The sequence below is a fragment of the Cnephaeus nilssonii genome, assembly GCF_951640355.1.
Source record: "Cnephaeus nilssonii genome assembly, chromosome: 3".
Taxonomy (NCBI): domain Eukaryota; kingdom Metazoa; phylum Chordata; class Mammalia; order Chiroptera; family Vespertilionidae; genus Cnephaeus; species Cnephaeus nilssonii.
The window spans coordinates 76,876,293-76,904,292 of record NC_137074.1 but is presented as its reverse complement, the minus strand read 5'-3'; the positions used below and the strand labels follow the sequence as shown (position 1 = coordinate 76,904,292).

General features: G+C 39.8%; 1 protein-coding gene across 3 annotated transcripts; it reads left to right on the top strand.

Annotated features, from left to right (window-relative positions):
• Positions 1-7: 7 nt before the first annotated feature.
• Positions 8-28,000, top strand: CEP97 (centrosomal protein 97). Of its 3 annotated transcripts, none has more exons than XM_079766398.1 (11): positions 8-106; positions 2,151-2,293; positions 3,165-3,323; positions 4,577-4,678; positions 6,189-6,302; positions 6,841-7,007; positions 12,274-12,438; positions 13,598-13,722; positions 14,518-15,109; positions 20,684-20,759; positions 22,169-28,000. In XM_079766398.1, the coding sequence occupies exons 1-11, from the start codon at positions 64-66 to the stop codon at positions 22,871-22,873; spliced, it is 2,391 nt and encodes a 796-aa protein (XP_079622524.1). In that variant the 5' UTR covers positions 8-63; the 3' UTR covers positions 22,874-28,000. The 3 variants fall into 3 exon arrangements, with proteins under 3 accessions (XP_079622524.1, XP_079622522.1, XP_079622523.1); XM_079766396.1 differs by having other exon boundaries at positions 14,341-15,109; XM_079766397.1 differs by lacking the exon at positions 3,165-3,323 and having other exon boundaries at positions 14,341-15,109.

The window sequence follows — 28,000 nt, the reverse complement described above, 5'->3', positions numbered from 1 at the left end:
CCGCCCTACTACAAGTGGAGCCGCTGGAGGACGGTTGCTTGGGGTTATTAGCAAGCGGGAAGTATGGCGGTAGCGCGTGAGGACGCGGCTTTGCCTCCTGGAGAAGGTAAGGCGATCCTCACCCCTGAGTCCTAAGCCTTCCTCTATGGAACTGAAGTAAATAATTACCTGGTAGAGAAAAGAAGCCTGGGTTTAGGGGTGCAGCTCTGGACCGGTTCTTTTGATGGGAGCCTGTGGACATCGCGGAGGCGCGCTGCCCTCTGGGAGTTGTAGTCCCCGTGCTCTGCCCAGCTCTGCAGCGTGGTGGCGAGGCCCGGGCGGGGGACTACAGCCCCCAAGGCTCTTTGCGCGCCGGCATCCCGGATCCCGCGCTCCTTAGTCTACTTGGGTGGTGGGTTTCGGACTGCGGTGACCTTTCTAGGCTGTTTACTTTGAGTTCTGGGTGCCCAAGTGAAAACTGCAGGATCTCCCGCTCTCACTTTACTGTCCCCCTTTCCCTCGGTTCCTAGAACGTTCGGGACACCCTCTATCAAGCGCAGCTCCCTAGACTGACGTTGAACCCTTTCTTGGAAGTGTCTGGTGGCTCATAAAATCTGGGGGTGATCCAGAGCCTACAGTTCTGCACCCCTGCTTCTGCAGACGAGATCCGCGGGCCGGGTTTGGTCGCTGCCCTGCGGGGCGCGGGGCTCGGGGTGCGGGTGCGTCTGTGACCTGGAGCCGCGGGAACCGAGCTCCTTTGTTTTGGTTACAGCTCTTCCAGTTCTGAGGCTCGGCTGTGCCGTCAGTTTGAGGGCCTGGCTGTGGAGTGGAGCCTTCTCCACGGCTCAGAACAGGGGCTCATTATATTTTGGGGGCAGGGGGCAATCTATGGTTCTAAGAAGAAGCCTGTCGACTCCTTGGAATTGTGTGCAAAAGCTGTGCGTTTTCCTGGGACACAGTCCACAGCTTGCACCAAATTCTCAAAATCCCATGACTCCCTTCAGCCCCCAACCCCAAATGCTAGAAGCCATTAAATAATGGGAAAACATTGAATCTCTTCAGGAGAGCATTCTTGAATAATAATTCCCCTCAGTAGGCTTAATTTGGGTATAATTGTGAAATTGGCAGCTTCTCAGGTCCCCGCCTCCCTCTGATATCTGCTTCTCATAAATTCCACCTCTCCAGCCCTCCAAGGGCAACTTAGAGTAGGAGCAATTAACATTTATAGAGCACGTTTTATATGAGCTAGAACACGTTTCGAGTGCTTTTATTTTAAATTTTACATCATTTTCTCTCTATTCACCAAGGCAGGTATTATTATCAAATCTATCTTACAGATTAGAAAAGTGAGCCCCAAAGAGATCAGTAACTTGCCCAAGACACCACAATGGTGAACTAGTGGAGCCGCAGTCTGAACTTCTTTTGTACTGAATTACTTTAGTGGGTGCTGTGTGCTAGGGATGGGGCTCAGTGCTCTCTTTTCATCCCTCCTCCCCCCCCCCCCCATCAATTTAATGAATTAGGTGCATTATTCCCATTTTGTGGATAAATTAATTGAAGTATGTACTTTGATTTGGGGCTCTATAGGATATACTGGTAGTTAGACTGTATGCAGGTTAATCTCCAGCAAAAGATGAGTCCCACTTAAAAAACACTATCATCACTTAGCCACAGAATGTGGAAATACTAGTTTATATTTAAATGTGAAGAATTCAAAAGTATTTCATCATAGAACTTGAGTAGAATATCACACATCTTGATATAATTTGATATTTCTGAGGCAAATGAATAATTTCAATCTGCGGTCCTTTAAAACTTGATTGCTTTCATTTTAAAATCTTGATAATTATTGTGCTGCAGTGTTTTGTAACTCTGAATGGGATTTTATTAGGGTAACTAGAGACCCGGTGCACAAATTCATGCACAGGTGGGGTCCTTCGGCCTGGCTGGCGATGGGGGCCAATAGGGAGTGGAACAGCTGGCCCTGTGAGGAAGGAGAGGGACCGCAAGAGGTTGGCTGTGTGAGTGCACTGACCACCAGGGGGCAGCTCCTGTGTTGAGCGTCATAGCAACCTGTTGACTGGTTGTTCAGTCGCTTAGGCTTTTATATATATGAATTTCATCCCTGTGTAGTATTTGTGTTTTCTAATAATTTCCTTTCTCTTTTCTAGGGTTAGTGGTCAATTGGTCAGGGAAGGGGCTACAGAAATTAAGTGCAAACTTACCCTGTGAAGCTGACATTCATACTTTGATTTTGGATAAAAATCAGATTATCAAATTGGAAAATCTTGAGAAATGCAGACGATTAATACAGGTAAGTATTGTATCTGGGGAAATAGTTATATTAGAACCAGTTCATTATATCTAATAAAATAACCAAGCAAAAAGTAACCGTGCAGGCCTGGAAAGTAGTAAATGTTGCCTTAAATCTTTACATGACAGTTTCTCCTGAAGATGAACACATATGTGCTGCATTTAGAGTGGACTAGAAAAAGAGGCATTCGTTTTTAAAAAGACAACATTTTATATTAGCAAAATATTGTGTTACGATAGCCTTTTACCTCATGATAGGGGTAAAGAGTTCATTCATTCAACAAGTGTAATTGGGTGCCCCATATATGTCTGGCACTGTTCTAGATTTTGACTGAGACAGTTTAAGGACTACATTCTGTGGAGCTTATATTCTCAAGTAATTGCTGTGTTAACAATGTTTTCCTTTAGTAATTGGAGGAGATCTTATTGCTGAGGGTTATGTGTATTTTTCATTGCTTAGGAGTAGCAGCAGCAGCACCAACAAACTACTAGTTACTCTAGAACAGTGGTCGGCAAACTCATTAGTCAACAGAGCCAAATATCAACAGTAAAATTGAAATTTCTTTTGAGAGCCAAATTTTTTAAACTTAAACTTCTTCTAACGCCACTTCTTCAAAATAGACTCGCCCAGGCCGTGGTATTTTGTGGAAGAGCCACACTCAAGGGGCCAAAGAGCTGCATGTGGCTCGCGAGCCGCGGTTTGCCGACCACTGCTCTAGAATATATATCTAAACAACATATGTGAAAAGTACAGATTGGGTTTATATATTTGGACATGTTTGGCCATATAAACAAATCTTTTTAAGCACCCTAACGTGAAAATAATCTATATATTTTATTCCGAAGAGTAATGATATGTTTCCTTTCCACAGTTGTCAGTGGCTAATAATCGGCTGGTACGGATGATGGGTGTGGCCAAACTGACCCAACTCCGGGTGTTAAATTTGCCTCATAATAGCATTGGCTATGTAGAAGGGCTAAAGGAACTAGTACATTTGGAGTGGCTGAATTTGGCAGGAAATAATCTCAAGGTGAACTGGGGTTTTTTGTTTTGTGGGGGGGTTTTTTTAGTAGTTATGTTTGGGGTTTTTTCAATTTACAAAAGTATTCACTGTAAAAAATAAATTCAAGCAGTTTAGAAATTAATAGAGTAAAAAAAAAAAAAAATGAAAGTACCCACTCACCTGTGCAGGGATAATTTCAGTTAACATAAACGAAAAAAATCTCATTTTGAAACACATAACACAGTATATTATTATTTTAAATGTGAACAAAGAATCTATTTTATACTTAGAAAAATGGATCAAACAATGAAATGTTAGGAGAAAGACTATCTCATGCTTCATTAAGCTTTAAGTAAATGTTTAATGGTAGAGTGGAGAATATACTGTTTTAAAAGTGGGGGTTCTGGATTCTAGTCCTTCTTCCACCACTTAGGAGCTCTATAATTTTGGGCAAATTAATAAATATCTCTGTGTCTTACTTTTTGATATGCTAATGAGGGGACTGGATTAAATGATATTATTAATAGCTGACTTTTATTGAACAATTAATTTAGCCTAGGTACTATTCTAAGCAGCTTAATTATATTAACTCAGTCTCATGACAGCCTATGAGGTAGGTATTGTCATTATGCCCATTATATAGATGAGGAAACCAAAGAGTAGAGAAGTTAAGTAACTTGCCTGAGGTCACACAGCTAGGATTACAGAGTCAGGATTTGAATCCAGGCAATTTGGCTCCCCTCTTAACTTGTGAAGTCCTTGCCCTCCCAGCTGTCATGTGACATCACTATGGTTTCTTCAAGTTCTGAATATCTGGGATGATATGATCCTCTACTCTGAGAGCAATAATGAAGGTGGAAGCTTGCTCCATAACATTTTGCCACATTCCGTTAGCATTGCTTTCTCTTTTTCTTGTTAAGCACCACTCCTCTGCTTCCAATAATAAGCAGAGGAGCCCTAGCTGGTTTGGCTCAGTGGATAGAGCATTGGCCTGCAGACTGGAGGGTCCCAGGTTTGATTCCGGTCAAGGGCACATGCCTGGGTTGTGGGCTCAATCCCCAAGAGGGGGCATGTAGGAGGCAGCAGATTGATGATTCTCTCTCATCATTGATGTTTCTATCTCTCCTTCTCCCTTCCTCTCTGAAATCAATAAAAATGTATTTTAAAAAAATAAATAAATAAGCAGAGGAAGCAGGAGACTCAGCTACGAGAAACCAGGGAAGAATTTCTTTATTTTTATTTTGTTTGCATGAACTGACATAATAATTTTCTTGTGCTAGGCCATGGAACAAATCAATAGCTGCACAGCTTTACAGCACCTCGATTTATCAGACAATAACTTACCCCAGATAGGTGATATATCTAAATTGGTATCACTGAAGGTAAGTGTGTGTTCTGACTATGTCATTTCTGAAATTTTATACTAAAATACCAATAGAAAGTTATCTGATCGACTTTAAAGCAGCCTGCTATATATGAAGAACAGATTGTGTTCATTACAATAAAAATTCTATTACAGTGTGAAACTTTTTGTTTTTAGTGTATATAACTGATGTAATTAAAACTGGTAAGTGTAATTAAGGTTAATTCTTATTTACCATTCTTCAAACATGAAATTCCCTTCATGTCCAACCAGCCTGCTAGCAGCTTTGCAGTAAGTATATAGCATGTTGGCGAGGTTGAGCATAAATATTCCTGAACATGAACCTGTGTTCTTGACACTCGGGATTGCTGTGTGTGGGGTTGTTTTTTTTTAGTAACAGGTATTATTAAGTTATCAAAATTAACTTCACTTTAATTTTAAAAAATAAACCTGTACCATATAGCACATTTTATGGAGGAAAATGTATCATGCAATCAAATAAGTAACAGTTGAACTCACAGCTTCAAAAGACATGTAGGCATTTTCCATATTTTTGCTTCATTGGATATTAATATCAGATGAACTCATTAAGCTTTAGAAGAAGTGCTATTAGCTTAACTTTCCCCACATCTTTAGCAGAACATGCAGTAGTTATTCTAAACAATTTGATTTAGTCAGATACTAAGAGAATTCAAATGAACTGAAGATGATTAAACTTTTTTTTCTGAAATGGAGGCATGATTATCTTATTAGAATCTGGGTGTTCAGAGTTTTTGGTTCCTCATCGTTGCTGACCTTGAGTCAGCTTCATCTGCAAGTAGCACATGCTAGCTTGACCAAGCTTTTCATTTCCAAGAGAATACAGAGACTCTGGGAAAATGCATGCAGAGTTCCAGTTTGGAGCTGGTAGCAGACATGCTGATTGGTCCTCCCCTTTCCTACCTGTGAAGCAGTAGGAATGAGGACTCCCTCATCTCTAGATCATGGGTGGTTTTTGCACCTTGGAGTTGGGATCCCTGCCTGATGGGGTCTTTTGGACGCTGGCACATGATCAGGGGAATTAGAGCAAATTATGGATTGTGGGTTCCCTACCTCCCTTCCTCCCTCCCTCCCTTTCTCCCTTCCTCCTCCTCTTTTGGAAAATTTGCTTTATACATGGTTGTTTTAATGAGTGTTTTCTTTCTGTTTCCTCACCCTCTATATTGATACTTTAAAAAGTAATGAACCGTTTGTTGGAAATTGCTCAAGTTTTAATAAACTAAATCTGACAAAATGCTAGTTGCTACACCTAGCATGTGTTCTTGGACAAGTCTTAAAACTTTCTTAGGTTTAGAATGTGGACAAGAAAAGAGAGTGGACCAGAAGACGACCCACGACTCTTCTAGCATTAAGTCTTTGATTTGTGTGCTATGAGATGTATAATAAAATAGGTCCCCTGTTTTCATACATACCATTTTGGCTTTTGTCAAAATAGATCCATTCATTTATAATCTTTTCATTTGTAAGTCCCGTTTGTTTTTACTTTTAAGACCCTGCTTTTACATGGAAACATCATCACCTCTCTTAGAATGGTACCAGCTTATCTACCGAGAAGTCTTGCTATCCTTTCTTTGGCGGAAAATGGAATTCGGGACTTAAATGAGGTAAAATTTGAGAGTGTTCTCTGGGAACCAGGAAGCTGCAAAGTTGTGGGAAAGGAGGAGAAACACAGGAGGAAGTTGTGAGCTCACTGTTGGACTGTGAGCCTCTTGGAAGAAACTGCATCGAGATGAAACACTGGCTCTAGCTGATCATTATTTTTCCAATTTTTTCTTAATGTCAGTGGATCATTAAGGCATAATTTCATATGTGATATGCAGTTGTTCCATTTGTAAGTGATTGGAGGTAGAGGGACATCTACACCAAAGAGGTTAAGGCACACTGTGCACCTTCCTCTGGCTGCTATTAGGGTTTCAATTGTCTGCTGGGAAGCAGTGCTGATGCCTCTAAGCATCCTTTTGCAGCAAGGACAGATGGCCACATCGTTGGAATTTTGGAAGTCGGTGGATAATATGAGTGCTACTTGTCGCTTTTCAGAACAAGAGGGGAATTGTTACATTCTCAAATTGCCAAAGATGTGTAATCACGAAAGCATTGTGCTTGACACTGCATAGTGTTCAACAGACATATCCTTTGTTCCAGATCTCTTTCTTGGCATCCTTAACTGAATTGGAACAGTTGTCGATCATGAGCAATCCTTGTGTGATGGCAACACCTTCCATTCCAGGGTTCGACTATCGGCCATACATCGTCAGCTGGTGCTTAAACCTCAGAGTCCTGGATGGATATGTGATTTCTCAGAAAGAAAGGTGAACATGACATTTTTAACATCACATTTACTGTGCAAGTTACAAAAAAGACCATTTCTAGCTTTCGACAAATGAATAAGCTGAATATTTCTTTAAATGTGCATTTAAAATGAAGCTCCTTAGTGCAGTCATATAGCAGACTCTGTGCTGCTCGCTTAGGATTTTCTATCCTTTCTACAAAAGAATTTCAGTTCCAGAGGTTGGGTCTCAGATCAGTCCCACAAAAGCTTGTAATTCACCAGATATGTAAGGCAGTATTAAGAATAACTTAGGACCCAGCTACCCTTTACAACTGAGACTCTGTGGGAAAATGCATGCAGAGTTACAGTTTGGAGCTGGTAGCAGACATGCTGATTGGTCCTCCCCTTTCCTACCTGTGAAGCAGTAGGAATGAGGACTCCCTCATCTCTAGATCATGGATGGTTTTTGCACCTTGGAGTTGGGACCCTGCCTGGTGGGGTCTTTGGACACTGGCACATGATCCGGGGAATTAGAGCCTTAAGGGAGGTAAGGAACTTGGATGTGGGCAAAGGGGTTGGAGTTAGAGGGGATTGTGAGAACTGAAATGAGTTTATTCTCCTCGCTGCGCCTCATTTCACTTCCTCCTCTCAATGCATATGTACGTGCATTCATGGACTCAGCACATACATTCTTCCTCACCTTTTTTTTTGCTCTTCTGTCCTGGAGACTGGCAGCAGTCCCTTAAGGGGTTTCCTAATGAGGGGATGAGTGGTAGATCACAGGGTTTTCCTTTTCTTCTCCCTGCAGTTTCGTCTAGTTGCTGAATCGGTCGTGGGGCAGTGAGGAATAGCAACCAGGAGCTACACAGTGGTGGTGCTGGTGCGGGGTGGGGGACATATGTCAAGTCTAGTTTGCCTACCAAAAAGTGTGGCTTTTTCCTTTATCCTGCAGTAAGTGTTGCCATGTATTCATGAACGTTATTTTGTTTCAAACTGTGGGTAGTTCTAAAGCTGGAATATGGATTTCCTTGGATTATCTTCTTCAGATCTTACTTTAAGCGAGAGAAGTTGTTGGATTTTTCTGTGGGATTAGGCAACATTTTCACATGTGGGAGGCAGCATGGAGAGATGGTTAGAAATGAGAGTCTGGCATAAAGAAACCTGGGAGGGGAGGCGAAGAGAGACAAGAGAAGGCTTCATTCCTATCTTTCCCTGATGCCCATTCGCTGTGTGGCCTGGGCAGGGCCCCGGCTTCTCCAAGCCTTAGTCTCTCCTCTGTCAAATGTGGGGAATGCTACCTCACTTTCAAGGTAATGAGGATAAAGGATATAAATAGCATAATACTGGTCATACACTAGGGGCTTAATAAATGATAACTGTCATTACTTTTGGATAGGGAATAGGGATTGAAGTGGTTTGAAGAAACTAAAGCAAGTGTTAAACAAAATACTATTTGTTGAGTCGATGAATAATAATACAAAGGCTATGTTTCTACACTGTGAAAGTGGTTTTAACAAGTGACTTTCAGGTAGTTTGTACTTCTTTGAACTTCCTATGTAATGTTTTACAAATGTTTAACTTCAGAGACTCCAGGAGGTAGGGAACAGTGCATTCACTTGGGTAGCCTCCCTTTGTGTGAGTGTCCTGCACCAGAGTCTGGAGGGAGGCAGAGGGGGAGGGCAGCACAATAACAACCCTTTCTCAGATGAATTCTTCTTCCCCCCAGATTTAAAAAAAAAAGCAAAGTTTCATAATTCAGGTATAGTCTTAAAAATGATATCTACAAATACCCACATAATCCCCACTGAGAATAAGAACGGGACATAGCCAGCACTGCAGAGATCTCCTTGGCCCCACTCCCATCATAAAACTCCCTCCCTGCTAGAGATAACCATTGTATTGGCTTTTGTTGTTGTTCATCCTCACCCAAAGATATTTTTCTATTGATTTTTTTAGAGAGAATGGAAGGGAGGGGGAGAGACAGAGAAATATCGATTGGTTGCCTCCTGCACACACTCTGACTGGGGCCTGAGATCGAGCCTGCAACCGAGATATGTGCACTTGACCAGAATCAAACCTGTGACCCTTTAGTCTGCAGGCCAACACTCTTAACCACTGAGCCTAACCGGCTAGGGCTATTTTGACTTTCTGATAATCCAGAAAGATTATTATTTTTCCTGGTTATTATGGAGTCCTTAAATCAACCAGCTCCCACCAGAGTAGCTGAAATTAAAAGGATGGACAATACTCACAAATAAGTGTTGGTGAGTATGTGGAGCAATTGGAACTCTCATACACTGTTCTAGGAATGTAAGTGGTTCAATCACTTTGAAAAACTGGCAGTATTTACTGAAGCTAAACATACAATACATTCCCTGTAGCCCAATAATTTGACTTCTGGTCTATACTCTACAAAAATGGGTGCTCTGTCTACCAAAAGACACGTACAAGAGTGTTCATAGCAGCCTATTCATAATAGCTTCAAACATTGGGAGCTATTTGGAACATTTGGGAAATGACCCAAATGTCAGTCCATAGAAGAATGGGTAAATAGAAATATTCAGAGTAAAGAACCTAGATTGTTATTGATGCCACAATACTGAGAAAAATGCTGTTGCAGGTGATGTCTGAGACATCCCTGGAGTCTACACTACTCCTAGGTTTTAGAGTATCTCTGGAAATATGCTATTCAGGGGGGAGGAATTATGCTAAGGGAGAGCTATTGTCTTAAAAATCATTCAGTAGCCTGCGCAGTGTTCAAAACATCCTCCTGGTCAACCTTGGGGATTGTCCTGAGGATAGGAAGGACTTTCCAGTTTTCATATGTACTCAGCCTGTTATTTCCTAAAAACATCCAGGTTAAAATTTTCTCCCTCATAAAAAGTATCCTAGATTCTTGGATGACTTCAGGTAGCCAGATCTTAAGTGTGTGTGTCATAGAAAGAGTCACTTGAGCAGTCACCCACCCCTGTGGTGCTTTCTGTGGGAGAAGGGCACCTGTGGGAAGACCGGCACCTTTGTATAGCACATGAGAATTTGGATTTCTTTCTGAGTTTGTTTCCATCTGTTTTACTATTTACAGGACATACTACACCTCTATTGCTTAGAGATCAGAACTTAGGAAGCTGAACTTTGGAGATGTTTCTTTTTTTTCGAAAGGATATTCAAAATACAGAGAAGTAGAGAGAGTAACTAACATAGGAACACCTCAGTACCCACCATGCAGCCTCCAGAGTGACCAGCATTTTGCTGATCCTGTTTCATCTATCCCCCCACTTTTTTTGTTGGAGTATTTTAAAAGCAAATACTAGTATCATTTTATTCAATACTCTTTTTTATTTTTTTTGGAAATAGAGCAGGTTGTTTTCAATTTTCTCTCTTAATAGTTGTTACTTCTGTTATATTATGTACACTGTTCCTTTCATCTCAAGAGAAATATCATATTCCAGTGATTTGAAAGTCATGTTATATCTGAATGAATTTAGTTTTGTTTTTCTTTTTGTTGGCAATGGTATCTTAATTGGCAGGGTTTTTTTTTTACCCAGGAGAAAATTTTATAGATTAATACATTTGTATAGTGTATGTTTTTGATGAATGAAAAGCAAAGGCAAGAAGAACATTTACATTCGCTGATGCTCCACAGTTTATGGTTTTTCTTACACTTATACTGTGGAGCACTGGACTGAGCCTTCTTCATCTTTTTACTTTTGTTGCTCCTTCGTCCCAAACTACACGCCATCTGTAACCTGGAAATGTTGCTTGCTGGTTATGTTCAAGTTGGCAGTTGCCATTTGCTGTGGACCTTTTTGCGGGAAGAGCTTTTCAACAAGTGATTTGCTTGGCAGAACTTATGGAAACTTAGAGCAGATTTCATGAAGATTCTGAATGATCTTTATTTTAACTGTTTTTATGAAATAGAATAAACTTTTCATTAGACTAAGAATGGGTTACCTGATTTGAGTTAATCTACTTGGCATACCACATATCTCACTGAATGAAAGCAGTCTTTCCTTTCTTATGACTCTGGAAGATCACTAACTAAACTTATATTGTATTGCACCATGACCCTTTTGCATGATTTAACCAGTTATCAAGAGGACACTTTCTCTTCAGTCTATAATAGACCTGGGGTGGCTTGACTGTTTTGGACAGTATAGTGTGTATGATGTGGATACCATGGTATGAAGGTCCAAGAAAATAGTTGTGAATTGGAAGTGATTTTCAAACTATCTGCAGTGCTTAGTTAATTATATAAAAATAGAGAAACAAAATATATCAAAATGATCTAACCTCAACTTCAAGTTGAGGGCCAAGAATGGCAAAATTGAGGCAATGGCATGTTAAACAAAAATAAATAAATAAACCAATTCAAACATGTATCTATATATATAAAAGCCCAAGCAACCCTTACAACTTGTTGACTGAACAACTGGTCAACCGGTTGCTATGACGATGCACTGACCAACAGGGGGCAGATGCTCAATGCAGGAGCTGCCCCCTGGTGGTCAGTGTGCTCCCACAGCCAACCTCCCGTGGCTGGCCAACCTCCTGCAGCTGGCCAACCTCCTGTGGTCCCTCCCCCTGGCCGGCCAACCTCCCACAGTCCCTCCCCCAAGCCTGCCAACCTCCTGCGGTCCCTCCCCCTGGCCGGCCAACCTCCCGCGGTCCCTCCCCCTGGCCAGCCGGCCCCAATTGGCCCCGACCACTGGCCAGGCCAAGGGACCCCACCCGTGTATGAATTCATACACCAGGCCTCTAATGGAAAAATAAACAGTAATAGAATGACCTCCCATGAATCTAATATCTAACTTCAGTGGTTTTCAACTCCTGGCCAACCTTGTTCACTTAGACCTTCACCTATTTCCTCTTCTCCTGTGTTATTTTTAAGCAGATCTCAGGTTACATATAATTTCATTTGTGAATATTTCAATATATATCTCTAAAAGATGGCTTTTCAAGAAATAACTATAATACTGTTATCACATCTCATCTGTAATAAATTTGGGTACTTCAGTTTAACAGTGAATGGAGGGAATAGGTATTGCTTCTTTGAAAATAATTTTGAAATATTTCGAACCATTAGTACAAATCTATGGAAATGCCCCTAAGCAAGAAAAAAGGTTTAAGTCATGTTAAGAGTAAGGGGAGTGAATCAGAAGGATCAATTAAAAGTTGAGTGAGTTTTATTTATGAAAAACTTCCAACAGTGCTATAAAGGTAATTAAAATGGGAAATCATATTGCTTAAAATTGTATACTAGTACTGTCTACCTGGTGTCACCTTCTCTTTATGTCCCCCAATTCCAGTTTGAAAGCTGAGTGGCTCTATAGTCAAGGCAAGGGGAGAGCATATCGGCCTGGCCAGCATGTCCAGCTTGTCCAGTATCTAGCTCTGGTCTGTCCTCTCACTTCTACACTGGGTCTTCAAACAGCAGAGGATGCCAAGCTAGAGAAGATTCTGAGCAAGCAGAGGTGAGCCCACTTATTTATAGCAGCTGATGAATTCACAGTGAAAATACCCCTGAGTCTTTGCTGCGGGGTCAGTAGGACTGAGGCAAGTGCCACGGCCCACATTTCTGAGCGCTTTGGCCCCTCGTCACTGGGGCCAAACATCCTCGTCGGGCAGGGAACTGAACCACACAGTGCATCCAGTTTGCTCCATAGCAGCCGTATTGCTACGCATGCCTGGGGAGAGCCAAAGCAGTATGGGAGAATGGACTTTTTTAAAAAATGGATCTGTTCTTTTAATGTAGGTGTTACTTTTGGGTTTAAAATACTAACATTAAGAAGTATAGTTAACAACAAGTGTTAGTGAGGATATGAAGAAAAGGGAACCCTTGTGCACTGTTGGTGGGAATGCAGACTGGTGCAGCCACTGTGGAAGCAGTATGGAGTTCCTCAAAAAATTAAAAATGGAACGGCCTTATGACCCAGTAATCCCACTTCTGGGAATTTATCCAAAGAAACCCAAAACACCAATTCGAAAGAATATATGTACCCCTATGCTCATTGCAGCGTTATTTACAGTAGCCAAGATTTAAAGCAGCCCAAGTGTCCATCAGTAGACGAGTAGATGAAAAAACTGTGGTACATTTGCACAATGTAATACTACTCTGCAGTAAAAAGGAAGAACATTTTATCCTTTGCAACAACATGGATGGTCCTAGAGAACATTATGCTAAGTGAAATAAGCCAGTCAGAGAAAGACAAGTATCGTATGATTTCACTCATATATAGAATTTAATGAATAACTGAACTACCAAGCAAAGAAAGCAGGCAGACAGCTCTGGAGTGGGGAGTAGGAGGGTAGGGAGGGGATGTGGGGGGAGTTGAGCAAAAAAGAAGAAAAGAAATATAGCTAGAAGCAATTAGTGGTCACTTTTATTTTTTAAATCAGAGATCCTGCCTTAAATGTTTGTAGAAGTGTATGTATATGAGTTGTCTATCTATGTGATTTAAAAATAAGTTCCTTAACCCTTTCTATCCAGTGCTTTCAAATGAGACTTTGTAATTTGGTGGTGACTAGAGGTATCTACTTTGAAGATTGTAAACTTCTACCTTTCTGATAGGAAGCAGAAAGCTTGCTTTTCTGGGTATTTGTTAAATCACATCCGATGTTGTTGACTTGTAGGTTTCATCAGAGGCAGTTAATGAACCAGAGCCAAAATGAAGAGTTGTCTTGTCTTCCTACTCCTGAAACAAAGGCACCAGAGCATTCGAGCCCCCTTCAAGATTGCCAGACAGTCCAGGAGTGCGGTAAGAAAGTAATTAATCTGTTTTCTTCAAATTGTTTGATCTGTTAAGCATCATAAAACAGAAAAGGTGCATATTTTCATAATTTTTATTAGTTTTTTAACTTAAGCGGTCATTTGGATCTTATATTTTATATATACGTGTATACACACTCATACACATATATGTAGGTATATATTATAAATATTTTATTTCTCATTTTTAAAAATTTAGAGCACTGCTACTTTTTGTATTGATATGATACTTTGATTATTCTTATGATTATTGAAAGAATTTATTTTCTTTAAAATATTTGGTTTGATGTTTTAGGCTTATTGGAGGAATCAATGAAAGCATTTTATTGCATTTTACTCTATTTCAAGGATTAGATTTTCTTAAAAAGATGTAACTTAAAAATATGTCTTAACTCACACAAACAAGTAAATAAATATGTGAGGTGATTGATCTTTTAATTAACAAGATGTCAGGAATCTTTCACAATATATACATATATTAAATCACCACAATATACACTTACAATACCTTACAATTTTGTATGTCAGTTACACCTTAATGGAACTGAGATTTAAAAAAAACTTTACATATGTAGTGGTTTAAATTATACTCTGTTGATTCTTTTAGACCCTGTCATCCAAGTAAATTCTTGGGTTGGGATAAGCAGTAATGATGATCAATTATATGCCGTTAGGAGTAACTTTCCAGCCTCTATACACACTACAAAGTATTCTCGAAATGACCTGCACCTGGAAGACATACAGACAGATGAGGACAAGTTGAACTGTAGTCTTCTCTCTTCAGAGTCTACTTTTATGCCAGTTGCATCAGGACTCTCCCCAGTATCCCCTACAGTGGAGTTGCGGCTACAAGGCATTGACTTGCGCCTAGAAGATGGTACAAATGACTCTGTGAAAGGGCAGGAAGACCAGGAATTGGATAAAGAAGAGGAAAAAGCTTTCTGGGCTACAAATGAGAATTCTGTTCAAATGATGAAAAGGGCAGTCAGTGCAGAGGTCAGTGAGAAAGATGGGCTGGTACCTTGCCCTGAGCTAGCAGTAGCCAGTGCTCTCTCGAAAGGTGACACACACAGCCTTCCATCTTACCCTGAGCCAGTTGGACACAGTGTCTTACATACAAAACCAGACAGAAAAGAAACCATGTCTGAAACTGCTTCAGAAGAACTTCCTTGTGAGGCTTTCCCCCAGAGCTCTGTTGCTTTGGGGCAAGATGAAGTTGCCCTTCAGAAACTGAATGAGGCAGCCACCACACTGCAGGCTTGTTGGCGGGGCTTTTATGCCAGGAACTATAGCCCTCAAGCTAAAGGCGTGCGCTATGAAATCCGGCTGCGCAGAATGCAGGAGCACATTGTCTGCCTCACCGATGAAGTAAGGAGGTGAGTCAAAAGTCCCGTCAGGTGCTGTTTTGTTGGTTTGCGTCATTCTTAGAGTTGATTCGGAACACTCAATCAGTGCTGTGCTCAGGACACGTTCATACCACCTTGCCACACTTGGCTAACTTGTCTCCTGCAATACGCTGAAAGCATCTCGAGGGCAGACACTGTCACATGCATCTCCATGTCGGTACAGAGATGCAGTATAGCAATAATGTTGAGTGAATACATACCTTATAAGGCATCTATAAACCTAAACACACAAAGGTACAGAAAATGTAGAAAAACTGGATAAGTATAAAAATTAGATGAGAAAGTTTACATAGAACTAGGTGACCTGAGAATTAAAGAAAAGAGCAGGAATTTTAAAAGGGTTAAAATACTGGGGCAATGGTAGGAATTATGTCTTCATTCCATGGCTCACTTATTTTACTGACTGCTGACTCAGAATAATTAGGATTTTAAAATTTATTTTGAGTATTAGTATTCCAGCCAGCAATATCTATTAATAGTATCATGTGGGAGGAGGAGGAGGCAGTAAAAGAGACTGAGAAGGAATAGCCAGAGTGGTAAGAAAACCACTGGAGTGTGTCCCGGCTCCAACAGGGAAATGTTTCGGGAGAGAAGGAAGTGCTGTAGGGAGGATAGAGAAGTGTATATTAGATTGAGAAGCTGGGGTTATTGGTGGCTGTGTTGGGGCTCCAAGGCAATCTTCAGGTTTGATGATTTGCTGAAAGGACTCAGGAAAGCTATTCTGTTCATGATTATGGTTTATTGTAATGAAAGGATAGGATACACATTAAAGTCAGCATAGGAGAAAGATGGATGGGGCAGAGTCCAGGAGAGACCTGGCACAAGCTTCTCGGTGTCCTCTCCTGGTGGAGTTGTGCAGGCAGAGCTTGATTGTCCCAGCAACGATGTGTGACAATACCCGGGAAGCATTGCCAACCAGGGAAGTCACTCAAGTCTGACACCCAGGGTTTTTATTAGGGGTCAGTCACATAGACAGTGACTAACCTTCATTACTCAGACTGATACAGGGCCCCAGGTGAACAAAAACACTTATTCACCAGCCCTGGCCAGGTAGTTCAGTTGGTTAGAGTGTTGTCCCAATACACCAAGGTTGTGAGTTCGATCTCCAATCAGGGCACATACAAGAATCAACCAATGAATGCATAAATAAGTGGAACAACAAACTGATGTTTCTCTCCTCTCTCTCTCTCTTTAAAATCAATAAGTAAAAATTAAAAAACAAACCACTATTCACTAGAAAGCACAGCATTAGCATAAACTATCTGGTTTAGTTCAAAAGTCCCATCTATGTATACAGATACTCTTACCAGATGGGACATTCCAAGGGCTTAGGTTCCCAGGGCTTACAGGTTACCTCCTGGGAGCCAATCAAGGGCACTTCTGTCTTTAGAATACATAGAGTTCGAACACCCCAGGCCTGCTGAATTAACCTTTCCTGCCCAGTGAGGTTCTGAAGAACAGCTTCAGTGGCATCGTGGGATGACGGCAGTTTGGAATAGGTTGAGAGTGAATGAGAGGTAGAAAGTGAGTGTAGCTAACTTTTTTGGGACGTGTTGCTGTGAGGAAGAGAAGAGCTGGAGGAGAATCTGGAGTTAAGGGAAAAAAATTAAAGATAGGCAATAAAGAGCATGTTTATGAATTGATGGAAATGATTCAATAAAGAGGGAAGAACTGATGGTGCAGAGGAAAGAAAGACATGCAGGCTTGAAGTTCTTGAAAAGGTTAGAGAGGAAGGGATCCAGTGTGCAAGTAGAGGGAGTGGGCTGAGGCAGGAGCAGATATAAGGTGATAGGTTTGATGCTGAGGGGTGGGCAAGTCCTGTGTGATGGATGCCTCTCCTCTTTCCATAATGTATAAGATGTGGTCAGCATTTGAAAGTGAAGAGAGGAGTGAGGGTGTGGGAGGTTTATGGAGAAAGGTGTGAGTTGTGAGGTATTCATTTTAAAAGTGAACTTACAAGGGGAATGGAGGAGGATTGCTGGACAGTGTGAGGAAAACTTAAAACAATAGGTCAGGTTGTATGATTTTCATTAGTTCTCAGCTGTTCTGTTCTGATGGGGGTGGTTAATTTGGATTCATACAGGAATGATTTTTCCCAGATGTGTATGGAAGGGGAAAAAGGGAAGGGCAAGGAGTCAAAGGTATTTGAGGGTGATGATTATAATGATGGATCTTGGAATTTAAACAAGGTTAAAAGCCTGGCTGGCATGGTTCAGTGGTTGAGCTTCAACCTATGAACCAGGTCTGGATTGTTGCAGTGGGGTGGAAGAACAGGTGAACTGGGAAGATGGGAGGTAGTGGTCTGTGTGGGTACTTTAGACCTTTTTTTTTTTTAATGGTGTAGTCAAAATAAATGACTGGGACACCAGTGAGACAATGAGAAGGAGTGACGTGGGTGGATTATTCTTAGATAGAGCATCCATGGGAATGTTGAGGTCTCCAGAAATGATGGGAATGGGGCAGTGATAAAGACTGTGCTTGAGACTTAAGTGAATGGGGGCAGAAAAGAGTTTGGCGAGATTTAGTTCCTCAAGGAGGAAGGTAAAGAATAATTTGTACACATCAGTGAGAAGTAGTCTCCTGACCCTAATGGACAAGTGAAAAAGATATCTTCCACTTGAGAGGGCTACAATGCCCTCAGAAGTGTGTCTAATTTGGTCAAGGAAAAGTTCACCTAAGAGGTTGTCTAAACAGGGTGGGGCAAAAGTAGGCTTACAATTGTGAATATGCAAAAATACAGAATTTATTATTGTACTAGAGGCCCGGTGCACGAAATTCATGCACGGAGGGAGCGTTCCCTCAGCCCAGCCTGCACCCATCCAATCGGGGACCCCTCGGGGGATGTCTAACCACTGCAGTCAGACACCCCTTTCACAATCTGGGACCTCTGGCTCCTAACCACTCACCTGCCTGCCTGATCGACCCTAACCTCTCTGTCTACCTGCTTGATCGCCCCTAACTGCCCTCCCCTGCCAGCCTGATCGAGCCCCCAATTTCTCTCCCCTGCTGGCCTGATCTCACCCCCACTGCCTCTGCCTGCCTGATTGCCCCTAACTGCCCTCCCTCGCTCCCTTGCTGGCCTGATCTCGCCCCCAACTGCCCTCCCCTGCCAGTCTGATCTTGCCCCCAACTGCCTTCCCCTGCCTGCCTGATCTTGCCCCTAACTGCTCTCCCCTGCTGGCCTAACTGCCTATGCCTGCCTGATCACCCCTAACTGCCCTAACTGCCTATGCCTGCCTGATCACCCCTAACTGCCCTCCCCTGCCAGCCTGATCTCACCCCCAACTGCCCTCCTCTGCTGGCCAACTTGGTTCTGATTGGTCAGTTTCTATGCCAGTCAGCGTCAAAAGCTTCACCTCCTAGGCAGCCATTGGCTCCTCACATTGACCCAGATTTTGTTCTGATTGGTCAGTTTCTATGCCAGTCAGCGTCAAAAGCTCCACCTCCTAGGCAGCCATTGGCTCCTCACAGTTGACCCAGATTTGGTTCTGATTGGTCAGTTTCTATGCCAGTCAGCGTCAAAAGCTCCGATTCCTAGGCAGCCATTGACTCCTCACAGTTGACCTAGATTTGGTTCTGATTGGTCAGTTTCTATGCCAGTCAGCATCAAAAGCTCCGCCTCCTAAGCAACCATTGGCTCCTTACATTCACCCAGATTTGGTTCTGATTGGTCAGTTTCTATGCCAGTCAGCGTCTTTGGGCCTATCAACGGGGTCTGATCAGAAAGACGGGGCTGATCAGCAGCCCCCGTGGAAGCCTAGAGAGAAATGGAAGCGGGGCTGTTGGCCAGGCCGGGAGAGAAAGAAAGGCAAGTTCTAATCAACGGCTGCCACAGAGGCTACGGATCAGACCCTGCCTCTCTCTCTGCTGGCCTCTCTCTGGGCCTGATCTGCAGCCCCCTAGGCAGTCAGTGCTGGGTCAGGGCACATGCAGCAGCCCCAGTCAGTGCTAGGTCACCACGGTAACTCAGCACTGACTTCCGGTGTGGTCAAGCCTTCTGACGTAATGGTCGTTACGACCCTGGCTCTTTATTATATAGACTAGGGGCTCAGTGCACGAAGATTCATGCACAGGCGGTGAGTCCCTCAGCCCGGCCTGCACCCTCTCCAATCTGGGAGCCCTTAGGGGAGCCCTCTCCAATCCGGAGTTTCTGTCTGTCTTTGCAATCATATGAGCAAATTGTCTGAGACCCCAACCCAGGTTGGTTTGTTGCTCACAGAATAATAGAGGCTTTTTTTTTTTCTTTGCTTCATTGGTGGAGATTTCCTGGAAGTTTTAGGGTATCTTCCCTTTAATTTTTCCTAGACACTCTGATTTTACTTATTTCTCTCACCTTTGCTTTCCCTCCATCCCCCACCACAACAGTAACTTGCTCCAGGCTCACTTTGCTCTAGTGTCTAGATCCGTCTGCCACCAGAACTATGATTCCCAGCATTCCTGGTGCTCCCCGCGCTCTGGGCTTCTGCTTCCTGTCCTGGGGCTGCCACCAGAGGTACTACTCCCAAAATTCCTGGTGCACCCCATGCTCTGGGTTTTCCCTTCCTGCTCTGTCTCCTTCCCAGGGCCTCCGGCCTGCGGTTCTGCCAAGTCCTTCAAACTGCCAGCTCTCCTTCTCTGCTCTCCATCTGGCAGCTTGGGGAGCCAAGTTCCCCAAGCCACTCCACTCTCCGCCAGCTCTCTCGTTCTGCTCTCTGCCCAGCGCCTGTGTATGCAAATTAACCCACCATCTTTGGCAGGTTGATTTGCATACTCATTCCTAATTGGCTGGTGAGCGTAGCGGAGGTATGGTCAATTTACATGTTTCTCTTTTATTATATAGGATTATTATTGATTAATTAATGTATTATTTTCCACATGAACAACTGTAAGCCTATTACCCTGTATAAGGGAGCTGGCTAATTACAATTCAGGAGTCTCAGTAGGCATAGAAGAAGAGCTTGGGGGGCTAGAGAATGTGAGGAATTGGGTCAGAGATTCAGAACAAGAGGGTGGTGACAGTCTGGGAGATAATGGACAACTAGGGGAGCCTTAGATGTGTGATAGGCATAAGTATGGAGAGGGTGGCAGTGAGCCCAGGGTCAGACTTGAATGAGTAAGGGGAAGTGATGGGATGAGGTGGAGGTGGTTTATTGGTGAGAGCAAGAAGCTCATGAGGAACTGGGGCAAACTGAAGTTTGATGGGATTAGTCCTGCTAGTCTAGAGGGAGTTTCTCAGTATTATCCTATTCCTTAACTTCTTTCTGCAGCTGATGCCTCTCGTGTGTTTGAGTGGAAATTGAGGCCAAATAAAGAGCCATTTAGTATTGTATTTTTCATCACTGGCAATACTTTGTGGGACCAATATAATCTGAATTTCAGTCCCATCTCATTTGACTTCTTTGTTGAGTCATAGTTTGAAACTTGTTCCAGCTTAGGTATTTTAAAGGTGGAAAGGTCTGTTATTTGGTTTTTAATGTCTACAATGCATGTGCTTATTAGTTGTTATAAGAAGTGCAAATCAAAGCACCCTTCCTTGTGTCAATAATGGATTTTGAATTATTATAGATTAAGAAAAGAAAGAGATGAAGAACGTATTAAAAATTTTGTACAAGAAGAGGCTGTCAAATTCCTTTGGAGCCAGGTAAACTCCTTCCTGCTGATTTTCACCTAATGTGTGAACAAAGAAAAATTCTAGATTTATTTAGATAATCATAGAGTAGTTAGGCATACTAATCACCCTTCCCCTAGGTCAAAGATGTAATTTGTACTCTTTGTCACTAACTTGGAACTAGGAAGAGATCTTTGTTACATTTTACTTAATCTGAAAAAAATTATTATAATTTTGAACAGGAAGATAAAGAAGAATAGAGATGAAGGCAAGTGACTAAATTGAGGGATGTTGTTATAACTTGTCAATACATAGGTATAAAAACCCAATTTGAAGTTTTATGTAATTATCTTGTCTTATCCTTTGGTAATATTTGAATGAAAAGTGACTAACATGATTTTTGATAGTTACAATATGCATGTCCTAAAAGTATACATGACTTCTTGGGAGAGAGAGTTTGAAACTGATAATAGCACACTTTAGGGATGGTTCAGACAGTTGATTTTACTATAATTATATTCCATCAAATATTTTTAAGATAATTCCTTGGAAATATTTTTATATAAGAATTTCTTGTAATAGGGTCATAATACTGTAAAATTCAAAAGACCTTTTTAAGGTCTTATAATTACTGTTACTAGGGGTGTGCCTAAATAAATTTTATAAATAACAATACTGTGGGATGCTATGGAATAGTTAAGAAGAACTGGACTGACATGGAAAGATCTCCAAGATAACTCTGTTCAGTGAAAAACAGCAAATTGCAGAACTTGATGCTCCACTTGATTTTAAAAACTCACTTTGTATTTGAAAATATATAGTAAAAGGTCTGGAAGGATAAATATCAAACCACTGTCAATGATTACCTTGGAGGATAGTCAAAGGGAAACTAAAAAATTCTGTATATTGCTTTTTTGTTGTAGATGTTATAGTAAAATTCTGACATCTTCATTGTACTTGAAAAATGTAAAGGTCATATTACCAATAACTCAGGGTGTTTGGGGGTATTTTTTAGTTGTATATACGATATTGTTAGATAATGTTTAAACTCTTATCCCAAATGGATATCTAAAATGAAACTCTACTTATATTAGAGAACCTACTTATATTAGTAGACTCTAATCTGTCTAATTATATGGACCTCAGTGTATATTGAGTACATTATTGACCCCTTAGTCAGCTAGACAAGTGCTGCTGTACTTCTGATTGTTTTTCCAGTAGAAGCAAGAGAATTGCTTTGGGCCAAGGACGTGTACCATTGTGCCAGCCTGGTTTAGACGAGAGGTGCTTTGGAAAGGGTAAGGGAAGTCAGGATGCTTCTAACTCCAGTTTTGCTGCCTCCATTTACCAACTTAATGTGTGTTTTGAATAAAGCTCAAAGGACAATTATAAAACAGGCATGACTTTTATTTTATAATAAAACTACATCCTTTGGTTCATAGGTAAGGTCTCTGCAAGCTTGGCAACAGACTGTGGACCAGCGTCTGAGTTCCTGGCATACCGATGCTCCTCCTATGTCAAGTACTCTGGTGCCATCTGAACCTCCATTATTCCCCCAAAGCCAGGAGCCCTCTTCTGATCAAAATTTGGATTGGTTCGTTGCTCCTGATGAAGCTCCTCAAAAGAAATCCTTACCGGAATTTCCAGACTCTGGTTTTCATTCCTCCCTAACAGAAGAAGTTCACTGTTTGCAGGATTCTTTGGATTTTGAAAAAAGTTCCGGAGAAAGCACTGATAGTTTGATAATGGGGAATTCCACTGACACAGTCAGGCATTGCGAAAAGTCAGGTGTAGCGGACGTTAGCGAAGAACATGGTGAGTGGAGTAAGGAAAGCTCAAGCAGTGAGCAGGATAATAATCTGCTTGAACAGTATTTAACTTCAGTTCAACAGCTGGAAGATTCAGAGGAGAGGACAAATTTTGCTGAAGGGGCAGGAGATAGTACGCTTCACATAGCTCATTCCCCTGAAAAGTTAGATGCCTTGTCTGACAATGCTTCTGTAGATGGTACTCCTGTCATATCTCCTGCTTTGCAAGATGAAATCAGCCAGACACCAGAGGATTGTAAATTAAATGCAGAAGTTGAAGGGCAGCAGTCAGAGTGTGATTCCACATTTCAGGTATTGCATGTTGGTATTACTGTGTAGCATGTCTGGGTGCTTCGGAAGCAGAATCCACTTAATTTTTCTTAGGAATATTTTCAGTTGCCCTTTTTTTTTTTTTAAGGGGAATTTGAATATACCCCCAATTTCGTTATTATTTATATAGAATGTATATTCTTATCTCATATTTTCCATATTCTAGATACTGAAGTCAATCTTCATATTGATTGGGTTAGCCTTTTTTACTTAGCTGTAATTTATCAAGCAATATTTATATTGGAAGCTATAGGCACTTTATTTCTTAACTGGATTGCATCAGTAGTGTTTCTGCTTTTGTATGTATTCATTTGCTTTCAAAAATAAATTAGAATATCTTAAGTAAGATAGAAAAATTTACCTTAAAGATATAAGTAAGAGAAATGACTCCTCTGTGTAAGGAAATTAATTGTGTGGTTAAGAATGCAATTAGTTAAAATAAAGGTAAACAACATATATGAGGATTGTGAAGTATTGAAATTTGCCAGCCTCCTTCAGGGAAGACCTTGTGTTTTAAGCCTTTTTTCCTCCCTTATGAGACAAGGAAAACTTTCTTATAAGCAAATAGGGGAAGAAGGTAAGATTATAGAATTTTTCAGTAGGGATGATTAAATTATCTCTTGGAAAACTTTAGTTTATATCATGTATTAGTTTTAACATATGAAGCCAAATGTTCCATCCATAATTAAAATCAAGCTTATTTTAAGAGGCAATATAAGAATATTTCTCTCAGATATGAAGAAAGCAAATACACTAGGCTCTATTCATTTGGAATAATGTCATGACAAACATTTGTTATCTTTTCATTTAGTCCTTTTTTTACCTCACAGATAAGTATGCGTGTGCCAATATATTGCCAGAAATTCATGTATGTTCATCTTGTATACTGCTTTATATTTGCATATGTTTTTTCTTATAGGAGAAATTTAATTCAGCTGTGTTATTTTAGTTCATATTAGTTCTCTTGATTTATGGAAAAGTATTTCAGCAGAAGATCTGTGTCATTTAGTTCACTTTTGATCTCTGTGTCTTAATGAAGAACATTTAAAATGATACTAGTGGTAGAATATGGTGACTTTTTTTTTTAAGAACAATTTTCTATCTAAATCTCTGAAAAAGGTGCCACATTTGCAAGACAGTTTAACAGTGAATAAGAAGAAATAAACCTCACTTATTTTTACTTGTTAAAAAGAATATATATCTGTAACTCTGGGAAGAAATGATAATATTGTGTTTGAATATTACAGGTACATGTATACGCAAATCAAGGATAATTTTTTGGAAGCTTGGTATTTTAATCTTTGAGAATGTTCTAATACAATTAAACAATTCATATCTGATTTCCCCCAATCTGTGGACATACACCTATTTGAAATGAAGGCAATACTTATTCTCCAAATTTAGGTGCTAAATACCTATTTATTCTATGACAGTCAGTAGGTACCCTTCTTTAAAGTTATATACAATAAAAACTTCTGATTCTTCAAGAATAAGATCAGGGATCACATGTTATTCTTTTCTAATAGTTAGAAACATTTCTCCAGTATAGGTAAGATGTATTTTCTTGATTTATAAATATGTAGCACTCAGGTTAAGAAGACTTGAATTTCATTCTCAGAAATCCAAAATCTCTTGAAAAGGAATTATTTTCTGTCTCTTATAAACTGAACAACAGTCTTATGTTCAAAAGTATTTTTCCTAATGAAGCTTGTGTAATGTTGAAAGCATGTTAAATAAAAATAGAATTTTTTGCTTTTTGAATAATGCTAATTATCTTTTATGAATGATTTTTAATTTCTTCTTAAATAGTCCCTATTTTTCTATTTTACAGTTAAGTGCCTCATTGCTGCCCATTGTTAGACAAAGAAAAATCAACTTGCACTGCACTAATTCCAAAAATGCTGCTTCATGGTTCATTAATTTCTCATTAAAGCTCATGAAATGTCCTGGTTCCGTATTGCTTAAGTAGGTTACTGCCGACATCTTGTCGCTCTTCTCTTTTTTTAAGAAATGGCAAAACACAGCTACATTCATTTGAACATGAGCATTTGTCAGTAAGATTTCCTTTGCTCTTCTCTTTTTTTAAGAAATGGCAAAACACAGCTACATTCATTTGAACATGAGCATTTGTCAGTAAGATTTCCTTTGTACCTTTCCTTTGTTTTTCTAGCGTATAAATAGTATTCAGCATACTTTTATTTTAAAATTGACAGAATAGCCCAGCCAGTGTTCTCAGTGGTTGAGCGTGGACCTATGAACCAAGAGGTCACTGTTCCATTCCCTGTCAGGACACATGCCTGGGTTTCAGGCTCGATCCCTAGAAGGGGGTACTCAGGAGGCAGCGAATCAAATGATTCTCATCGATGTTTCTATCTCTCTTCCTCTCCCTTCTTCTCTGAAATCAATAAAAATATATTTAAAATTGACAGAATATGTGATTAATATCCTGCTCTTCATTCTATTTAATTCTTCATTCTATTTAACCACAGGGGGGCAATTCAAGAATGAGTTATTAAAAGTGAAAATTTTTTGCATTTCTCATGGTTCTAGGTGCCTCATATACAGTATATAAATATATATTATGACATATTTATGCATTTCAATTCTCTATTATGTTTTGAAACTTTGCTATTTTTTCATATCACTTCATATTATTTTTTAAACAATTTCTTAGTGATTTCTTCCTCAGTACTTCAACTGTCCTTTTGTTCTATTATTTTTCTCTTTCATGGAAACCATGTTCTTTAGAAGCTTGTTTAGCCCAAGTTAACAGCCTTTTAGGCTTCCTCCATGTGAATAGGAGTTCACTTTTTGAAAAATAAGAATTATGTGTCACGGAGGGCATCAGGATTTTAGAGATGCTTAGGTGGGGCATGGCCAAACAAAGGTTGGGAACCACTGATTTAACTTTACTAGTGTTTTGAAGTGCAAGAATATTAAGTAGCCCCCTACATTAACTTTACAGATTATCTTGAATGTAGATAGAATGAAAATAATGTAAATTAGAATGCAGGAAAACTGGCATAGAGTTAATATATTTTAAATATTTAATAGGCTTACAATGTAATTTAAAATTATTTATTTAACTAAAATATTTGGTTTTTAATTCTATGTCTTGTTCATTGGTCTGACTAGAGAGTGAATGGGTCTAATAGAGTTTGGGAAGTTGACCTTTAACACGGTCTTTGTGTTTTTTCTTATAGGAGAAATTTAATTCAGCTGTGTAATTTTAGTTCATATTCTCTTGATTTATGGAAAAGTCAATGTATTAAGTAGATACTTCTGCAGAAGCACAAACTCATACCATGTGAGAATTAGAAGGAACCTTAGAGATTATTCATCCTAATGTTGTAGCTAGTTAGTAGTAAATAAACTTAAAAGTTATTGTGTTCCAAAGTTTATTATACACTATTAATCTTCATATTTAGTGAGTCAGAAAATCTCACATATTTTCCATTCTCTTTGAAAGAGAACAAACATTTCTGGGAGCTAGAACTCTATCCCTCAAGACAAAATTTAAAAAAAAAAAAAATTCATTCAGAACGCTGAGTGAATTTTTCTCTAAGAAATTTAATTTGATTAAAATGGTTTTTAAAGAGCAATAGTAGAAACAAAGCATTTTAAAGAACAGCTGAATCTTGGAGTTCATTTATTTGATGACAAGTATAATGAAATTTTCTAGTGAAATGTTGAATTTGTATTTCATCTTCAGTTTTACAGAACAACAGATGCTAAAAGTTTTAACTCTCCTGGTGTGCAGAAAGCTCCAATTATAATAGTTGGTCCATATCTGTAATAATAAAAGTGTAATATGCTAATTAGACCAAACATCCTTCTGGACGACCTTCTGGATGAAGCCAAGGCTGGGAGGGAAGCCTGGGTCCCGGAGGGAAGCCCGTGCCAGCAGCCAGGGGAAGGAAGGCCTACTCTTGCATGAATTTCATGCATTGGGCCTCTAGTATAATATAATTTGGTTTTATACGTTTAAGCTCAGATGTTCATGTTTTAGGAAAACCTTATAATTATTTGTATAGTTGCAAATAATTATAGTTTTGAATGATGAGGATTCCTTCTTTGAGTGTAGATTTTTCTTTTGTTTTGGATTATTTTAAATATACAAACACCATAATAGTGTATTTTTCGGTTTTCTCCTTAAGACAAGTTTAGTTCCACTTTTATAAATATATTCAAAATCAATATGGATGTAAAAATTATACTATCTCCCTTGCTGCCGTTTTTGATGCAAATTCTTAGAATTGGATTTATAAAAATAATATGCAATCTTTTTTTCTGGAGAATTAAGACCTAGTAAAAAGGGAAGACATAAAATGTGTCTGATTAATTTTCTGTTCACAAATGAAATAAAAGATTTTATTGTTTAATGTATATTTTTATTTTGCCAGGCACCTTATTAAAAGGTACCTATTATATTGTAATGTTTTAACTTTTAAATATATGACCCCTCTCATTCATGAAGTAAAGCAGAAAGAGTCTAAGGAACATTGTAAACATTTTTAGTGATACTGCTTTTGCTGATCAAATCTGTTGTGCCATATTAAAATTAAAAGACAAATAAACAGCCCAGCCGGGATGGCTCAATGGTTGAGCATTGACCTCTGAACCAGGAGATCACAGTTCTGGTCAGGGCACATGCCCAGGTTGCAGGCTTGATCCCCAGTATAGGGCATGCAGGAGGTAGCCAATCAATGATTCTCATCATTGATGTTTCTCTCACTCTCTCTTCCTCTCTGAAGTCAATAAAAAGATGATAGATGATAGATAGGTAGGTAGGTAGATAGATAGATAGATAGATAGATAGATAGATAGATAGATAGATAGATGATAGATAGATATATTTTTAAGTCAAGAAAAGTAGACCTCACAGTGTGGAGAGAAACAAATAATTGTCTTTTTTTTTAATGAGGTGCTTTTATTTGTAAATAGAAATCAAACTAAATTTTAATTTCTTAATTCATTTTAGTGAATAGCAGGAGTATCTGCAGTAGCTATCTTCATTTTCTAATTAAATTTCTTTGAGTGTTTTGTAATAATTTTAATGTTGAAAATAATTTAAAAATACTTTGATTTTGGACTCTAGGTTTTAATTTTGTTGTAGAAATAGTAGATGATTTGAAG

What these genes read in the sequence shown, in the direction of transcription:
- CEP97 (XM_079766396.1), top strand. Translation starts at nt 64, where the DNA reads ATGGCGGTAGCGCGTGAGGACGCGGCTTTGCCTCCTGGAGAAG. An exon ending in TGGCAGGAAATAATCTCAAG is followed by an intron (nt 3,324 to 4,576) that starts GTGAACTGGGGT and finishes TTCTTGTGCTAG; the next exon opens with GCCATGGAACAAATCAATAG. An exon ending in AAGATTCTGAGCAAGCAGAG is followed by an intron (nt 12,439 to 13,597) that starts GTGAGCCCACTT and finishes GTTGACTTGTAG; the next exon opens with GTTTCATCAGAGGCAGTTAA.